This window comes from Eschrichtius robustus, chromosome 13, assembly GCF_028021215.1.
Source record: "Eschrichtius robustus isolate mEscRob2 chromosome 13, mEscRob2.pri, whole genome shotgun sequence".
Classification (NCBI taxonomy): domain Eukaryota; kingdom Metazoa; phylum Chordata; class Mammalia; order Artiodactyla; family Eschrichtiidae; genus Eschrichtius; species Eschrichtius robustus.
This window is the reverse complement of record NC_090836.1, coordinates 106,668,846-106,685,491: the sequence shown is the minus strand read 5'-3', so window position 1 is coordinate 106,685,491 and position 16,646 is coordinate 106,668,846. Positions and strand designations below refer to the sequence as shown.

The following is a 16,646-nucleotide window of genomic DNA, read 5'->3' as shown; positions in this document are numbered from 1 at the left end:
GAGCCAGCAGAGGCGCTGGGTAACCAGGGAGGGAATTAAGTCCTAGAGGAAAGAAGCAGCTTGGGTGTGATGGGAGGTAGGATACCAGGCTAGGGACACCCAGAGACCAGCTCCCGGGTGCAGGGAGCCTGAGCTCTGAGGGGAGAGGCTTAGGGGAGGGGAGCGGGTGGAAGGCGGAGTCAGGAGGCTTATTAGAACAGAAAAGGAAAGTTGTCCCGGGAACAACAGCAGAAAGTTCTGGATCACAGCCTCCTCCTTGTGCCCCTCCTGCCCTCAGACTCCGCCCCAGGGTCTCCCCGGAGAGCAGTGCTGAAGTCCCTGGTGTTCCAGCAGCCACTCAGAGAGCAGTCTGCAGCGGGTCCACGGGGGGCAGCGTCAGGATGAATGGGCAGAGGACCCCTTTGGCCCCCTGGGGAAAAGGCTGTAGCTCCTTGGCCTGGAACTGGGCGGTTCCCTCGGAGACCGTGAAGGTGGCTGTGACCTGGTGGTTGAGGCAGTAAATGGTGTTGCCCAGCACGGCGCAGCGGAGCGGGGCGGGGTCGGGCAGGGGCAGGGAGGCGGCCCGACTCCAGGAGCTTGTCACGGTGTTGTACCGCATCACCGCGGCGCCCACGCCCCGCAGCAGGTCGAAGCGGTACAGGAAGCCCCCCAGAGCCACAATGTCGCTGGACCGCCGGTGGCTGGCACTGTAGGGGCACTCGTCCCACGCGTCCTTCGCGGGGCTGTACCTGAGCAGGCGGTAGAAGAGGTGGCCGCCGGTAACATAAATGTCCCCCCGGCAGGCCACAGCTTCGTGAGCCACGGGGAAGGTGCCTGCAGGGAGGGGCGCACGGGAGGTCCAGGCGTCTGTGCGCGGGTCGTAGCGCTCCATGCTGTACAGACACTCGCCCCCGATGGCGTACAGCAGCCCGTCCAGCGCCACCAGTTTGAGCTGGGCACGCGCCTGCTGCATGGGCCGCACCTGGCTCCAGATGTTGGTCAGAGGGTTGTAGCAGAAGACCTCGTTGGAGCAGACGGCCTCGGCACCGGATCCACGGATGCCCCCCGCCAGGAACAGGTAGTTGTGCAGGGTGCAGAGACCGCAGCCCCGGAGCGGGGCCTCCCGGGGCACCTGGGTCAGGGCCCGCCACGCGTTCTCCCGGGGGTGGAACACGTGCAGGTACGTGCGGGGAGGCGGGGGCGCGGGCCGCAACGCAGGAGCCTCCACCCCACGAGGGTCCCTTGTGAGCCCCGAGCGGCTCACCCGGTAGAGGCTGGGCAGCACGAGGACCCCCAGCACCGCCTGGCCCCGGCTGGTCCGAAGGCTCAGGATGCGCTCCCGGTCAGCCCCACTCAGCTGCCGGTAGAGGCTCGGGTCTCCCAGCACGTGTAGCAGATTGTCACTCATCCAGGCATAGGTCTCCTGGGCCAGGCCGGGGTCCCTGTGCTGCTGCGCAAAGGCCAGTGCCTCCAGGCAGCTACCCAGGTCCAGCCATCGCTGCAGAGCCGCTGCCGCCAAGGATCTGGGCTTCTGGGGCCCCTCCACCCCCCCCCAGCCCCCCGGCCTCTGCAGAAACACCATGAGTTTTCGGGCCTCCTTCTGCTTCTCAGTGAGGACCTGCCCGCTGCCTGCAGGGCTGGGCCCCTCCCCGGGCTCCTGTCCTCGGCGCTGCCCTGGGGCCGCTGGGCTGGCCTCACGCTCAGAGCTCTGGGATATTTCGCACAAGCTGCGTTTCCGTGGCCGGGGGACGGGCTGTGAGTCCCGCCTTGTAACTGGGGAGGGTGCAGGGCCAGGCTGCGTCTGCTCCGGTGGCCATGAGGGGGCCCTGGGTTCTGCAGCTCCAGGTGGCAGCGAGTCTGGAGGTTTCTCCTCAATTCTCTCCCCTCTTGGGCCTGAGGGCGGCCCTGCGTTGGGAGCCTCGTTGGTCTCGGTGCTGCTCTGCTGTGGCGGAGCTCCAGCCTCAGCCAGGCCCCCTGTGACCAGTCCAGCCGAGCCACGCCTGTCCTCATGGCTGGGGACGGCCTCTTCAGGGGAAGAGCCAGACTCTCTGTTCTCAGAGGGTGTGGAAGTGCTGGGATCTCTGGGGCTCTCCAGAGCTGCCCTTGGGACTCTCCCTTGGGGCCTCTCTGGCCTGGGGAAGGGGTGACTCCTAAGAACCATCGAAATAAGGTTTCCCCAGCTAGTTGAGAACTGCCCCTCCTGACTGCCCTTGCAGAGAACCACACTGGGCTTCTGAGATGCAAGCCTTGACCCACTAGCAGGCCCAGGGGCTGCAGCTGTGACAGGGGACGGGCCTGGGGCAGGGGATGGCACTGCTTTGAGATTTTCATCCTCAGCAGGACCCTGGCCAACTCTGGGGGGCAAAGAGACTGACAGAGAGGAGGTCAGAAGAGTTGGGGCTACAGGTAAGAGACCTGGATGGGGACGTGCTGTGGGTGGGAGGGGGTTAGGGGTGCGTGGAGAGGACGTGAGGGAGGGGCTCAGGGAGGGCATGCAGCTGCGAACCTCTGCAGCTCGCTTCCCTCTGTCAGAGCCACCAGCCACCTGGCCTTGCAGGGATCCTCTCCCTTCTCTAACACTGTGGCCGCCTTGCTCCTTTGTCCCTCCAGGCCCTGAACTGAAGAAAGGGTGGTCTCCAGAGCCGTTAGCCCCAGACTCACCCGCAGTGCTGGCCTCTGTGGTCCCCTCCCCTTGGGACAAGTGTGGGTGTCCCCCCTGTGGCCCCTCTTGTGATAGGCCCATGGAGCCTGGGGCCTGGCTGAAGCTCCCGGTGACAAGGACCTCCCTCCTCACCCAGGGCCAACCTTCCATGGAGGCTGGGGACCTCTGAGACTCCCTGGAGGCCAGGGTCCCAGCCTCCCTGCTCTCAGTAGCTTTGGCTCCTGAGTCCAGAGCTAGGACTGGGGCTGGTTGGGGGCTGCTCTTCCCACGCCCCCTCTCTGAGACATCCATCGGGGGCCTAGTCTTCAGGGTGTACGATGGGGGCAGCTCCTGGGGGAAAGGGAGCCCCTGGGAGCCCGCGGGGAGGCTGCTGGCTGCACCCACAGAATCCCACACACTCACCACAGTGCCCAGGGACAGGGGGTCCAGCCTCGGGGAGCGGCAGGTTCTCTCTCCTGAGCTGCGGTCCACCTGCCACCGGCGGCTGCCTGGGCCCCTGCCCAGTGAGCCAGGTGACGCCACACCTTGCTGCCAGGGGCTGGTGTCCCGTTCCACCATGTGGACGAGGGCCTGGTGAGCTGGTGCCTTGGCTTGGACGCCTCCTGCTTCTACCTGTACCTCCACTTCTCCGCCAGGACTCCGGGGGGTGAAGTGTATCAGGAGGGGGACAGACGTCCCCTCTGCTTTGCTCTGACCCAGGAGGGCAGCACCTGGCCTGCGAGGCTCCCTTCCTTTTCCTCGGGGGGCTTCTGGAGTGGCATTACCACGCTGCTGTCCCAAGGCCCCTCCGCTGGCCACCTCACCAGGTGTCTTGAGTGGAGGTGTAGCTGTAGCAGCCAGACCTCCACCTCGCGGGGGCTCCTGATCCTGGGCCCCTGCTGCAGCTGGACTCCCCTGGCCACGTCCTGGAGGGTATGGCTTCCCCTGCCCTGAGCTGTGTCCCTCGACACCACCACTGACCTTGGATTTCGGGGGCAGGGCTGGCCCAGGTCCTCCCACCTGTGAAGGTCGAGGGGCTGTGGATGCTGGACCTGCCGCCTCCTGGTCCTGCCCAGAGCCAAACCAGTGCAAAGCTAGCGCCGTGGCGGCCACCACAGCCAGCGCCAGCAGGGTCAGCACGGCGCCATCCCAGTCTTCATCCCCATCCCCGTCCCAGCCCCAGCCGGGGCCGTCAGCCTCCGAGACGCCCTGGGTCATGGTCTGGGCGGAGACCCCGCGTGAGGAGCTGGGCAGCAGGCTGGGAGCTATGTGCTGCACACACCAGGTCCTGCTTCAGGCCTGGGTGCCACCTGGTGTTGCGCAGATGGCATCCGTGACGTGCCCCGCCCAGAGGGCTGCCCAGTTAAGGTGGCCCTGTGCCGGGGCCAGTGCGCCGCCCAACCTGGGAGGGGTGGGCCTCTGTGTCTGCACCCGGGCTTGGGTGTTGTTAGGAGGGCCTGGCTGGAGGTATCAGGAGACAGCATAACCCACGGCAGCTCCAGGAGCTCAGGGACCTCCCCAGGCCCCTGCCCAGCTCCTGCCCCTTCCCTTTTTCCATAGGTTCCAATGGCAAATGGCAGCGTTCCTCAGCACTATTCTGGCATCCCAGCCGACCCACTTCTGCCTAAGAGGCCCTCACACCCCGAAACTCATCCCACACCCCCGCGTCCCTCCTCTGAGCTCGGGGCCAGCCTCAGGGGGCTCTGGCGGGGAAGAGTTACCCACAGGAAGATGTTATCTGTAGCTGCAGCAACACGATGAGGCCCTGATGAAATTACCAGAAACCGGAGAAGACTATTCCACTCTTGGCCAGGGCGGGGGGGGGGGGGGTCTCCCTGAGGAGGGGGGCCACGGGGGCGGGGGTCCTGACCCTAAGCACTGCCCAGCACACAGATGGGCTGCCGGGAAGGTGCACAGGTGTGAAGCAGAGGCTGGCGCTTCTCCCTTCCGGACACACAGGTGCTTGGGGGGGCCGAGGCTGACTCTCCCTTCCCCTCCTCCAGCAGCCTCTGGACTCTCCGTACCCTGAGTTCGGCAGAGATGGGATGGTTGTCAAAAGGAATTTTTAAGCTATCATGAGTAAAGGGTGAACAAAGTAAAGAAAATCCAAAAGTTTATTGGCCTCTTTATTGGCCTGGTTTATCACAAACTTCTAGAGCCCTTGGGCCTCCCTCTGGGCCATCTTGACTGCCAAACGCCACTCTCACGCCGTGGAGAACGCTGAGCCCCTGCCAGCTCCATCTCCCATCACCGCTCAGCCCTGGGAGACTTCACAAACCCTCCTCTGGCCCCGGGGCTCTATCAGTCTGACTTCTGGTGCCTCATCTCGGGCCTCAGCCTTCCCTCATCCACCCCCTCCCTCCTCGCCAGGACTCAGGCCCCTCACAGGCCGGCGTGTAGGTGCCCTGCAGCGCTTGGCTTCTCAGGGGACAAGCCTTGTCTCCTCCGTCTGCTTCTCACTGAAGCGGAGGAGTAAGTCTCAGGACAGGTGCCATGTGGGACCCAGACATGAAAAAGAGCCTGGAGCTCCTGGGACAAAGGCAGGCCCCCACAACATGTACTTGTTCCTTCTTCAGGGACAGAGGACTCTCCCTGACTCAGGCAGCGAGATGGCCAAGGCATGTCCCTGGCACCCAGCCTGGGCTCTGCTGAGCCTCAGGTATCTCACCCACCTGTCCCCTCCCAGCCTCCCCCCTCCCCGAGCGTATTATGTGACAGTAAGAGGAAGGATGGAAGGGGGCCCTGCCTTAAGGTGGACCTCAAGCTGGTGGCGGGCTTTCTGGATGCCGCCCTTATTCTCTGTCCTGGTCCCAGGCTCTGCCTCTTGGTTAAGTTTGGGGTCCAACAACCTTGAGAGGACGGAGATGACACCATCATCTGCACCTCTGTATTGGCCATGTGGTGTCCACCACGCATCTCCACCCAGTACCTGAAGACCCCTGTCGTCGGTCTGAGCACCAGGCTGCGGCCAGAGAACACGTGTCCACTAGGGATACCTTAGGACACCAACTTCACAAGGTGCTGAGGACCGTGACAGGTCCTAGAGACACACAGGTGACCAAGGAAGGGTCTAGTCCCCTCCTCTGTGGAAAGGAAACGCCTGACTTTGTCAAAACCCTTGACTTTGTCAAGGGCAAACCCTGCCCTTCGTGGAGAAGCTACCTACTGGGAAGGTGACTGGAGACATGTTACCGCCCAAAATAGTGGGAATTTTGCCCCCTTTCCATAGAGAGTAAAAACGTGGCACTGCTGCAAAGGTGACAGAACTTCAGAAGCACACAGGATCACCCATAGAAATTGTGAAACATGAGTAATTGTTCTGGTTGTGCTATGATGGCATAAATATCACAGATTCCCATTGAGGTAAAAATAAAGATCAAAAATATGGGTCCCGGGAAAGTCTGACCTGTAGCAGCCTCCTCAGAGCTCCATTTCCAGTTGCCTGCTGAGGCAGGACCCCTGTCCCAGTCCCTCCAAGGAATAGAGGGACTTGGGCCTATGGACCCAGAGATCCTGTTTCCTCAGAGACAACACAAGCAAAACAGGAATGGAGGCAGTCACCTGCTTGCCAGCAACCATGACCAATGGAGCTGGGGGCCCGGGAGGTGGGGAAATCCATCCACATGAGCTGACCCACTGCAGCACCCACAGGAAGACCCCCACTAACTGGTCACAAAGCCCCAACTACGCTAGCTCCCATGGTGCCTTTCTGAAACATTTGGTGGAGGAAAAGCCTAGTGTGATGAAGACATGATTCCACACGGAGAGCTAAATACAAATGGACAGCTAATATAAATAAGATGGTAGAGAGCTGCAAACTCCATTAAATGTAGGGTTTTTCTATTACTGGAATTTTTTAAAGGCAAAAAGATTGCATAATCAGAAATGATATAAAACAAAGAATATAATATTATATAATCATGTTTATGTTAAAAGTATATATGTATTTTTATATATGTATAAATAAACCTAGAATAATGTTTAAGGCTTAGAAAATATAAATCTCAGATTTAATAGTTATATAGTTATACCCAACAGGGGATACCTTTTAAGGAATCCATCTGAGGTGGGGAAAGATTTATGCAGGAAAAAGTTATTTAAAAAAGACAAACAAGGGCTTCCCTGGTGGCGCAGTGGTTGAGAATCCGCCTGCCAACGCAGGGGGACATGGGTTCGATCTCTGGTCCGGGAAGATCCCACATGCCGCGGAACAACTAAGCCCGTGCGCCACAACTACTGAGCCTGCGCTCTAGAGCCCGCGAGCCACAACTGCTGAGCCTGCGTGCTGCAACTACTGAAGCCCGTGTGCCTAGAGCCTGTGCTCCACAACAAGAGAAGCCACTGCAATGAGAAGCCCGCGCACTGCAACGAAGAGTAGCCCCCACTCGCCGCAACTAGAGAAAGCCGGGGCTCAGCAACGAAGACCCAATGCAGCCAAAAATAAATAAATAAATAAATAAATATTTTTTAAAAAGACAAACAATACAATGTGATTTATAATGGAAAAAATTAAAACACATAAGCATTCAACAATATGGGAATGACGAAGAGAACATGTGTTTCCACACAAATTTAAAATTTTTTTGTTCTAGTTCTGCAAAAAAAAATGCCACTGGTAATTTGATAGGGATTGCACTGAATCTGTAGATTGCCTTGGGTAGTGTGGTCATTTTAACAATATTAATTCTTCCAATCCAAGAACACAGTATATCTTTCCGTCTGTTTCTGTCAACTTCAGTTTCTTTCATCAGTGTCTTATAGATTTCAGAGTACAGTCTTTTGCCTCCTTAGGGAGGTTTATTCCTAGGTATTTTATTCTCTTTGATGCAGTGGTAAATGGGACTGTTTCCTTAATTTCTCTTTCTGGTAGTTCGTTGTTAGTGTATAGAAGTGCAACAGACACCAGTCAGGATGGCCATCATCAAAAAGTCTACAAGTAATAAATGCTGGAGAGGGTGTGGAGAAAAGGGAACCCTCTCGCACTGTTGGTGGGAATGTAAATTGGTGCAGCCACTGTGGAGAACAGTATGCAAGTTCCTTAAAAAACTAAAAATAGAACTACCATATCATCCTGCAATCCCACTCCTGGGCATATATCTGGAGAAAACGCTAATTCAAAAAGACACCTGCACCCTAGCGTTCACAGCAGCACTATTTACAATAGCCAAGACATGGAAGCAACCTAAATGTCCATCGACAGAGGAATGGGTAAAGAAGATGTGGTACATTTATACAATGGAATATTACCCAGCCATAAAAATGAATGAAATAATGCCACTTGCAGCAACATGGATGGACCTAGGGAATTCCCTGGTGGTCCAGTGATTAGGACCCAGCGCTTTCACTGCATGGCCCCAGGTTCAATCCCTGGTCGGGGAACTGGGATCCTGCAAGCCTCACAACTTGGCCAAAAAAAAAACCCAAAAAAACAAACATGGATGGACCTAGAGATTATAATACTAAGTGAAGTAAGCCAGACAGAGAAAGACAAATATCATATGATATTGCTTATATGTGGAGCATATAAGCATATGATATTGCTTTAAAAAAAAAAGATACAAATAAATTTACATACAAAACAGAAATAGATTCACAGACATAGAAAACAAATTTATGGTTACCAAAAAGGGGGGGTAGTATTAGGAGTTTGGGATTAACATAAACACACTATTATATACAAAATAGATAAACAACAAGGACCTACTGTATAGCAGAGGGAACTGTACTTAATATTTTGTAATAACCTATAAGGGAAAAGAATCTGAAAAAAAAATATGTATATGTATAAATGAATCATCTTGCTGTACACCTGAAACTAACACAGCATTGTAAATCAACTATACATCAATTTAAAAAAAAAAATCACAGTGAGGTGCCACTTCACATCCACTAGGATGGCTGTAAATTTAAAAGATAGAGGGACTTCTCTGGAGGTCCAGTGGTTAAGATTCCACGCTTCCACTGCAGGGATCACCGGTTTGATCCCTGGTTAGGGATCCCACATGCCGTATAGCATGGCCAAAAAAATTTTTTAAATTGATTATTTCCTCAAGGTAACCAGAAGGCAAAAGCCTATAGCAGATGTACAAAACATAATGAGAAAGGAATCTAAACACTAAAGAAAGTCGTCAAACCACATGGGAACAGAGCAAGAGAAAAAGAAAGAAACAGAGGGCTTCCCTGATGGCGCAGTGGTTAAGAATCCGCCTGCCAATGCAGGGGACACGGGTTCGAGCCCTGGTCCAGGAAGATCCCACATGCCGCGGAGCAACTAAGCCCGTGCGCCACAACTACTGAGCCTGCGCTCTAGAGCCCGCGAGCCACAACTACTGAGCCCGTGTGCCACAACTACTGAAGCCCGCACGCCTAGAGCCCGTGCTCCGCAACAAGAGAAGCCATGACAATGAGAAGCCCGCGCACCACAACGAAGAGTAGCCCCCGCTCACTGCAACTAAAGAAAGCTCGTGCGCAGCAACGAAGACCCAACACAGCCAAAAATAAATTAATTAATTAATTTTTTTAAAAAAGAAAGGAACAGAGAACTATAAAAGCAGCAAGAAAACAACTAACAAAATTTTTAAATGCTTATGAAACTTACTACAAAATATTATATTAATGCAAAGCTAAAATTTGGGTTTCTCCTCGTTAAATGGTATACTGGTTTTAGAAATTAAACTGGTCATTTATCTGGAATATAGTATGTATTACTTAAATATATTGTGTTTTTAATGAAAAAAATAAAATAAAATGTAGAAAATAAGTGAATTGGTGAGGATGTGTAAAAACTAGAATTCTCATATATTGCTGGTGGGAATGTAAAACTGTTCAACCACTGTGGAAAACAATTTGGCAAAAAAGCTAAACATGAAATTACCACATGATCCAGCAATTTTAGGTATAGACCTAAAAGAATTAAAAACAGGTACTTAAACAAGTATGTGTACCTACATAGCAGCACAATTCAAAACAGCCAAAAGGAAGAAACAGCCCAAATGTCCATCAACAGATGGATAAACAAATTGTGATCCATATATACACTGGATCAGCCATCAAAGGAAGGAAATCCTGACGCAGACTATGACATGAATGAACCTTGCAAACATTATGCTCAGTGAAATAAGCCAGACAGACACAAAAGGACAAATACTGCATGATTTCACTTATATGAGGCACCTAGAGTAGTCAGATTCATAGAGACAGAAAGTAGAGTAGAGGTTGCTAAGGGCTGGGGGAGGGGAGGCGAGTTATTGTTCAACAGGGACAGAGTTTATCTCAGCAATGATGAAAGTTTTCGGTACAGATCGTGGTGATGGGTATACAGCATTGTCAATGTATTTAATGCCACTGAATTGTCCCCTTACAAATGGCTAAAATGATAAATATTAACACACAGTCGCCAAACTGTCATTAGTCTGCAGCACAGGCCAGTTGTCGATGTTCTGAAGACACCATGTAAGATCCCACCAGCGAGGGTGACTGGGAGCGCTCATCACATTATACATTTGTAGGTTCCTCAAGAGGGACTAGGCATGTCTAGTTTCTCCAAGAAATGAGAAATGAATCAAAGACTGTCCAAGCCCAAGAACAGCCTTCAGGAGTGTGCCTGCCGAGAACTAAGGCTGCATATGACGGTCCTGGCAGTAGGACACCAGCATCAGCCAAGGCCTTGATGTCTCTGGGCACAAGTGCCCAGTCCAGACGGGTCGGTTCTCAGCTAAGACGCCTGAAGAGGGAAGCAACGTCTAGATTCATGACCAACAACTGAGAAATCCCATTAAGAATCAACAGGCTAATTGTTAACATCAACAACCAATATTTAATAAATAAACAAGTAATCAAGAAGTAACAGTTGAGAAAACAAAATTATTTTTTATTTAGAAGCATTGAGCGCAGAGAGGGAGGAGTGTTCTTCCCATGACACTGATTATAATGTCGAAGGGAGAACTCATACCACATGGATTTGTTTTTAAATTTGTGACAAATAAGAACAAAGTAAGTCGGAAAAGAAAAAAAAAAAAAACCTTAAATTTCCTCCTTGCCAAATATTATAAAAAATTTCACCAATGATAAATCCTGAACAATAATTAGACAAACTGAGCAATGGGGTGAGGGGGCATGGTGGGTTCAGAGTGCCCACTGGAGGTGGGTGCTGAGCATGGGGTCCTCCTAAATAACGACTGGGGTTTACGGAGGTGCCTCAGAAATAGTGTTCAAATATAACCTCGATGAGGACTTCCCTGGTGGTGCAGTGGTTAAGAATCCACCTGCCAATGCAAGGCACACGGGTCGATCCCTGGTCTGGGAGGATCCCATATGCCAAGGAGCAACTAAGCCCATGCGCCACAACTACTGAGCCTGTGCTCTAGAGACCGTGCTCTGCAACAAGAGAAGCCACCACAGTGAGAAGCCCGCGCACCGAAACGAAGACCCAACGCAGCCCAAAATAAAAAATAAAATAAAATAAACTCATTAAAAAATATATATATAACCTCTATGACGTAAAATTTTAAGTAGCTATTTGAAGACTAGATTTTTTTTTAATTTATTAATTTATTTATTTATTTTTGGCTGTGTTGGGTCTTTGTTGCTGCACGTGGGCTTTCCCTAGTTGCGGCAATCGGGGGCTACTCTTTGTTGTGCTGGGTGGGCTTCTCATTGTCGTGGCTTCTCTTGTTGCAGCGCACAGGTGTGCTTCTCATTGTCGTGGCTTCTCTTGTTGCGGCGCACGGGCTTCAGTAGTTGTGGCACGTGGGCTCAGTAGTTGTGGCTTGCGAGCTCTAGAGCTCAAGCTCAGTAGTTGTGGTGCATGGGTTTAGTTGCTCTGCGGCATGTGGGATCTTCCCGGGCCAGGGCTCGAACCCGTGTCCCTTGCATTGGTGGGCAGATTCTTAACCACTGCGCCACCAGGGAAGTCCCTGAAGACTAGTTTATACTTGGGACTTCCCTGGCGGTCCAGTGGTTAAGACTACATGCTGCCAATGCAGGGGGTGTGGGTTCGATCCCTGGTCAGGGAACTAAGATCCCACATGCCACACAGTGTAGTCAGAAAAAAAAAAAAAAATATATATATATATATATATACACACATCTTTTAATATACATATATAGTACAACTCAACATCAAAAAAAAAAAAACCAAACAACATGATTTAAAAATACGCAGGAAAATACTGAACCACTATGCTGTACACCTGAAACTGTACAGCAGTACAGCAGTATTATATTACAATATAATATTGTAAATCAACTATACTTTCATTTAAAAAAAAGAAAAGAAAGCACTTCCCTGGTGGTCCGGTGGTTAAGAATCTGCCTTGCAATGCATCGGGGAACTAAGATCCCACATGCCACAGGGCAACTAAGCCTGAGTGCCACAACTAGAGAGAAGCCCATGACAACAACAAAGAGCCCATGCACCGCAACAAAAGATCCTGCGTGCCGCAACTAATACCTGACGCAGCCAATAAATAACTATTTTTTAAATAAAAAAATAAAAATTATGGCTTCCCTGGTGGCGCAGTGGTTGAGAATCTGCCTGCCAATGCAGGGGACACGGGTTCGAGCCCTGGTCTGGGAAGATCCCACATGCCATGGAGCAGCTAGGCCCGTGAGCCACAACTACTGAGCCTGCGCGTCTGGAGCCTGTGTTCTGCAATAAGAGAGCCCGCGATAGTGAGAGGCTCACGCATCGCGATGAAGAGTGGCCCCCGCTCGCCGCAACTAGAGAAAGCCCTAGCACAGAAACGAAGACCCAACACAGCCAAAAGTAAATAAATAAATAAATATTGAAAAATAAAAATTAAAAAAGAAAAGAAAAGAGAAAGGAAAAAATGTGCAAAAGTACTGAATAAACATTTTTCCCAAAAAAAGACATACGATGGCCAACAGGCAATTGAAAAGACACTCAACATCATTAATCATCAGGGAAATGCAAATCAAAACCACACTATCACCTCACACCTGTCAGAATGACTATTATCAAAAAGACAACAGTTATAAAGCAGAAACTAACACACCATTGTAAAGCAATTATACTCCAATAAAGATGTTAAAAAAAAAAAAAAGACAAGAAATAACAAGTGTTGGTGAGGATATGGAGAAAATGGAACCCTCATGCACTGTTGGTGGAAATGTAAATTGGCACAGCAAGTATGGAAAACAGTACGGAGGTTCCTCGAGAAATGAAAAATAGAACATATGATGCAGGAATTACACTTGGGGGTATCTTTCAGAGGGAAACAAAATAATTTATTTATTTAAAAAATTTAAATTGTAGTATAGTTGTATACTTTAGCATGTCTGTGTGCAGGCTGCACTTGTGTCTTCTCATCATCTTGTTATTTGGGAGTTTAGCTGTTTTCTTCATCAGCAGCCCATTTCATTAGCCTCAAGAAACTGGCTTTCCTCAGCTTCTTAAGAATATTAAACAGAGACCCAACAGCTTCCTGAAATGCCCTCTCAGCCCTCACAGTGCCCCTACCCTTTGTTTTCCTTCTACCTCACTGGTTGCTGGTTTTAAAAGAGAATTTGTTAATTTCTAAGTATTTAACCCTTTTAAAAAAACATTTTAGAGATAGCCTCATCCACCAGAGGGCAGACAGCAGAAGCAAGAAGAACTACAATCCTGCAGCCTGTGGAACAAAAACCACATTCACAGAAAGATAGACACGATGTAAAGGCAGAGGGCTATGTACCAGATGAAGGAATAAGAAAAAACCCCAGAAAAAAAACTAAATGAAGTGGAGATAGGCAACCTTCCAGAAAAAGAATTCAGAATAATGATAATGAAGATGATCCAGGACCTCGGAAAAAGAATGGAGGCAAAGATCGAGAAGATGCAAGAAATGTTTAACAAACACCTAGAAGAATTAAAGAACAAATAGAGATGAACAATACAATAACTGAAATGAAAAATACACCAGAAGGAATCGATAGCAGAATAACTGAGGCAGAAAAACGGATAAGTGACCTGGAAGACAGAATGGTGGAATTCACTGCTGCGGAACAGAATAAAGAAAAAAGAATGAAAAGAAATGAAGACAGCCTAAGATACCTCTGGGACAACATTAAATGCAACAACATTCGCATTATAGGGGTCCCAGAAGGAGAAGAGAGAGAGAAAGGACCCGAGAAAATATTTGAAGAGATTTTAGTTGAAAACTTCCCTAACATGGGAAAGGAAATAGCCACCAAAGTCCAGGAAGCGCAGAGAGTCCCATACAGGATAAACCCAAGGAGAAACACGCCGAGACACATAGTAATCAAATTGGCAAAAATTAAAGGCAAAGAATAATTATTGAAAGCAGCAAGGGAAAAACGACAAATAACATACAAGGGAACTCCCGTAAGGTTAACAGCTGATTTCTCAGCAGAAACTCTACAAGCCAGAAGGGAGTGGCATGATATACTTAAAGTGATGAAAGGGAAGAACCTACAACCAAGATCACTCTACCCGGCAAGGATCTCATTCAGATTCAATGGAGAAATCAAAAGCTTTACGGACAAGCAAAAACTAAGAGAATTCAGCACCACCAAACCAGCTCTACAACAAATGCTAAAGGAACTTCTCTAAGTGGGAAACACAAGAGAACAAAAGGACCTACAAAAACAAACCCAAAACAACTAAGAAAATGGTAATAGGAACATATATATCGATAATTACCTTAAACGTGAATGGATTAAATGCTCCAACCAAAAGACACAGGCTTGCTGAATGGATACAAAAACAAGACCCACATATATGCTGTCTACAAGAGACCCGCTTCAGACCTAGGGACACATACAGACTGAAAGTGAGGGGATGGAAAAAGATATTCCATGCAAATGGAAATCAAAAGAAAGCAGGAGTAGCAATACTCATATCAGATAAAATAGACTTTAAAATAAAAAATGTTACAAGAGACAAGGAAGGGCACTACATAATGATCAAGGGATCAAACCAAGACGATATAACAATTATAAATATATATGCACCCAACATAGGAGCACCTCAATACATAAGGCAACTGTTAACAGCTATAAAAGAGGAAATCGACAGTAACACAATAATAGTGGGGGACTTTAACACCTCACTTACACCAATGGACAGATCATCCAAACAGAAAATTAATAAGGAAACACAAGCTTTAAATGACACAATAGACCAGATAGATTTAATTGATATTTATAGGACATTCCATCTAAAAACAGCAGATTACACTTTCTTCTCAAGTGTGCATGGAACATTCTCCAGGATAGATCACATCTTGGGTCACAAATCAAGCCTCAGTAAATTTGAGAAAACTGAAATCATATCAAGCATCTTTTCTGACCACAACGCTATGAGATTAGAAATGAATTACAGGGGAAAAAACGTAAAAAACACAAAAACAAAGAAACAAAAAAACACAAACACATGGAATCTAAACAATACGTTACTAAATAACCAAGAGATCACTGGAGAAATCAAAGAGGAAATCAAAAAATACCTAGAGACAAATGACAATGAAAACACGACGATCCAAAATCTATGGGATGCAGCAAAAGCAGTTCTAAGAGGGAAGTTTATAGCTATACAAGCCTACTTCAAGAAACAAGAAACATCTCAAATAAACAATCTAACATTACACTTAAAGGAACTAGAAAAAGAAGAACAAACAAAACCCAAAGTTAGCAGAAGGAAAGAAATCATAAAGATCAGAGCGGAAATAAATGAAATAGAAACAAAGAAAACAATAGCAAAGATCAATAAAACTAAAAGCTGGTTTTGTGAGAAGATAAACAAAATTGATAAACCATTAGTCAGACTCATCAAGAAAAAGAGGGAGAGGACTCAAATCAATAAAATTAGAAATGACAAAGGAGAAGTTACAACAGACACTGCAGAAATACAAAGGATCCTAAGAGACTACTACAAGCAACTCTATGCCAACAAAATGAACAACCTGGAAGAAATGGACAAATTCTTAGAAAGGTATAACCTTTCAAGACTGAACCAGGAAGAAATAGAAAATATGAACAGACCAATCACAAGTAATGAAATTGAAACTGTGATTAAAAATCTTCCAACAAACGAAAGTCCAGGACCAGATGGCTTCACAGGTGAATTCTATCAAACATTTAGAGAAGAGCTAACACCCATCCTTCTCAAACTCTTCCAAAAAACTGCAGAGGAAGGAACACTCCAAAACCAATTCTATGAGGCCAGCATCACCCTGATACCAAAACCAGACAAAGACACTACAAAAAATGAAAATTACAGACCAATATCACTGATGAATATAGATGCAAAACTCCTCAACAAAATACTAGCAAACAGAATCCAACAACACATTAAAAGGATCATCCACCACGATCAAGTGGGACTTATCCCAGGGATGCAAGGATTCTTCAATATATGCAAATCAATCAATGTGATACACCATATTAACAAATCGAAGAATAAAAACCATATGATCATCTCAATTGATGCAGAAAAAACTTTTGACAAAATTTGACACCCATTTATGATAAAAACTCTCCAGAAAGTAGGCATAGAGGAAACCTACCTCAACATAATAAAGGCCATATATGACAAACCCACAGCAAACATCATTCTCAATGGTGAAAAACTGAAAGCATTTCCTCTAAGATCAGGAATGAGACAAGGATGTCCACTCTCACCACTATTATTCAACATAGTCTTGGAAGTCCTAGCCACGGCAATCAGAGAAGAAAAAGAAATAAAAGGAATACAAATTGGAAAAGAAGAAACAAAACTGTCACTGTTTGCAGATGACATGATACTATACATAGAGAATCCTACAGATGCCACCAGAAAACTACTAGAGCTAATCAATGAATTTGGTAAAATTGCAGGATACAAAATTAATGCACAGAAATCTCTTGCATTCCTATATACTAATGATGAAAAATCTGAAAGAGAGATTAAGGAAACACTCCCATTTAGCATTGCAACAAAAAGAATAAAATACCTAGGAATAAACCTACGTGAGGAGGTAAAAGACCTGTATGCAGAAAACTATAAGACACTGATGAAAGAAATCAA

At 48.2% G+C, this 16,646-nt stretch overlaps 3 protein-coding genes across 4 annotated transcripts in view; 1 reads left to right on the top strand and 2 right to left on the bottom strand.

Moving 5' to 3' along the window:
• The window catches only part of SYCE3 (synaptonemal complex central element protein 3), a 31,722-nt gene extending 27,306 nt beyond the window's left edge, over positions 1-4,416 (top strand). Inside the window, exons 4-6 of one of the 2 annotated variants that reach the window (XR_011075953.1) lie at positions 783-1,057; positions 2,320-2,385; positions 4,181-4,416. The gene's annotated coding sequence lies outside the window, so the exon portion shown is untranslated. Of the gene's footprint in view, positions 1-782; positions 1,058-2,316; positions 2,386-4,180 lie in introns of both variants that reach the window. The other variant, XR_011075952.1, reaches the window with a different exon arrangement.
• On the bottom strand, positions 315-2,390 carry LOC137774945 (kelch domain-containing protein 7B-like). Its single transcript, XM_068560467.1, has one exon. It carries the CDS (start codon positions 2,138-2,140, stop codon positions 338-340), a length of 1,803 nt encoding a protein of 600 aa, XP_068416568.1. The 5' UTR covers positions 2,141-2,390; the 3' UTR covers positions 315-337.
• Positions 2,313-3,898, bottom strand: LOC137775886 (calcium-binding protein P-like). Its single transcript, XM_068562000.1, has 2 exons — positions 2,774-3,898; positions 2,313-2,333 (listed from the first exon to the last, which is right to left on the bottom strand). Exons 1-2 carry the CDS (start codon positions 3,836-3,838, stop codon positions 2,313-2,315), a joined length of 1,086 nt encoding a protein of 361 aa, XP_068418101.1. The 5' UTR covers positions 3,839-3,898.
• Positions 4,417-16,646: the final 12,230 nt, after the last annotated feature.

Coding starts and splice junctions, on each gene's coding strand:
- LOC137774945 (XM_068560467.1), bottom strand. CDS start 2,140: ATGGTTCTTAGGAGTCACCCCTTCCCCAGGCCAGAGAGGCCCCAAGGG.
- LOC137775886 (XM_068562000.1), bottom strand. CDS start 3,838: ATGACCCAGGGCGTCTCGGAGGCTGACGGCCCCGGCTGGGGCTGGGAC. Junction 2,334..2,773: donor CCATGGAAGGTTGGCCCTGG/GTGAGGAGGGAG, acceptor TTTGCCCCCCAG/AGTTGGCCAGGGTCCTGCTG.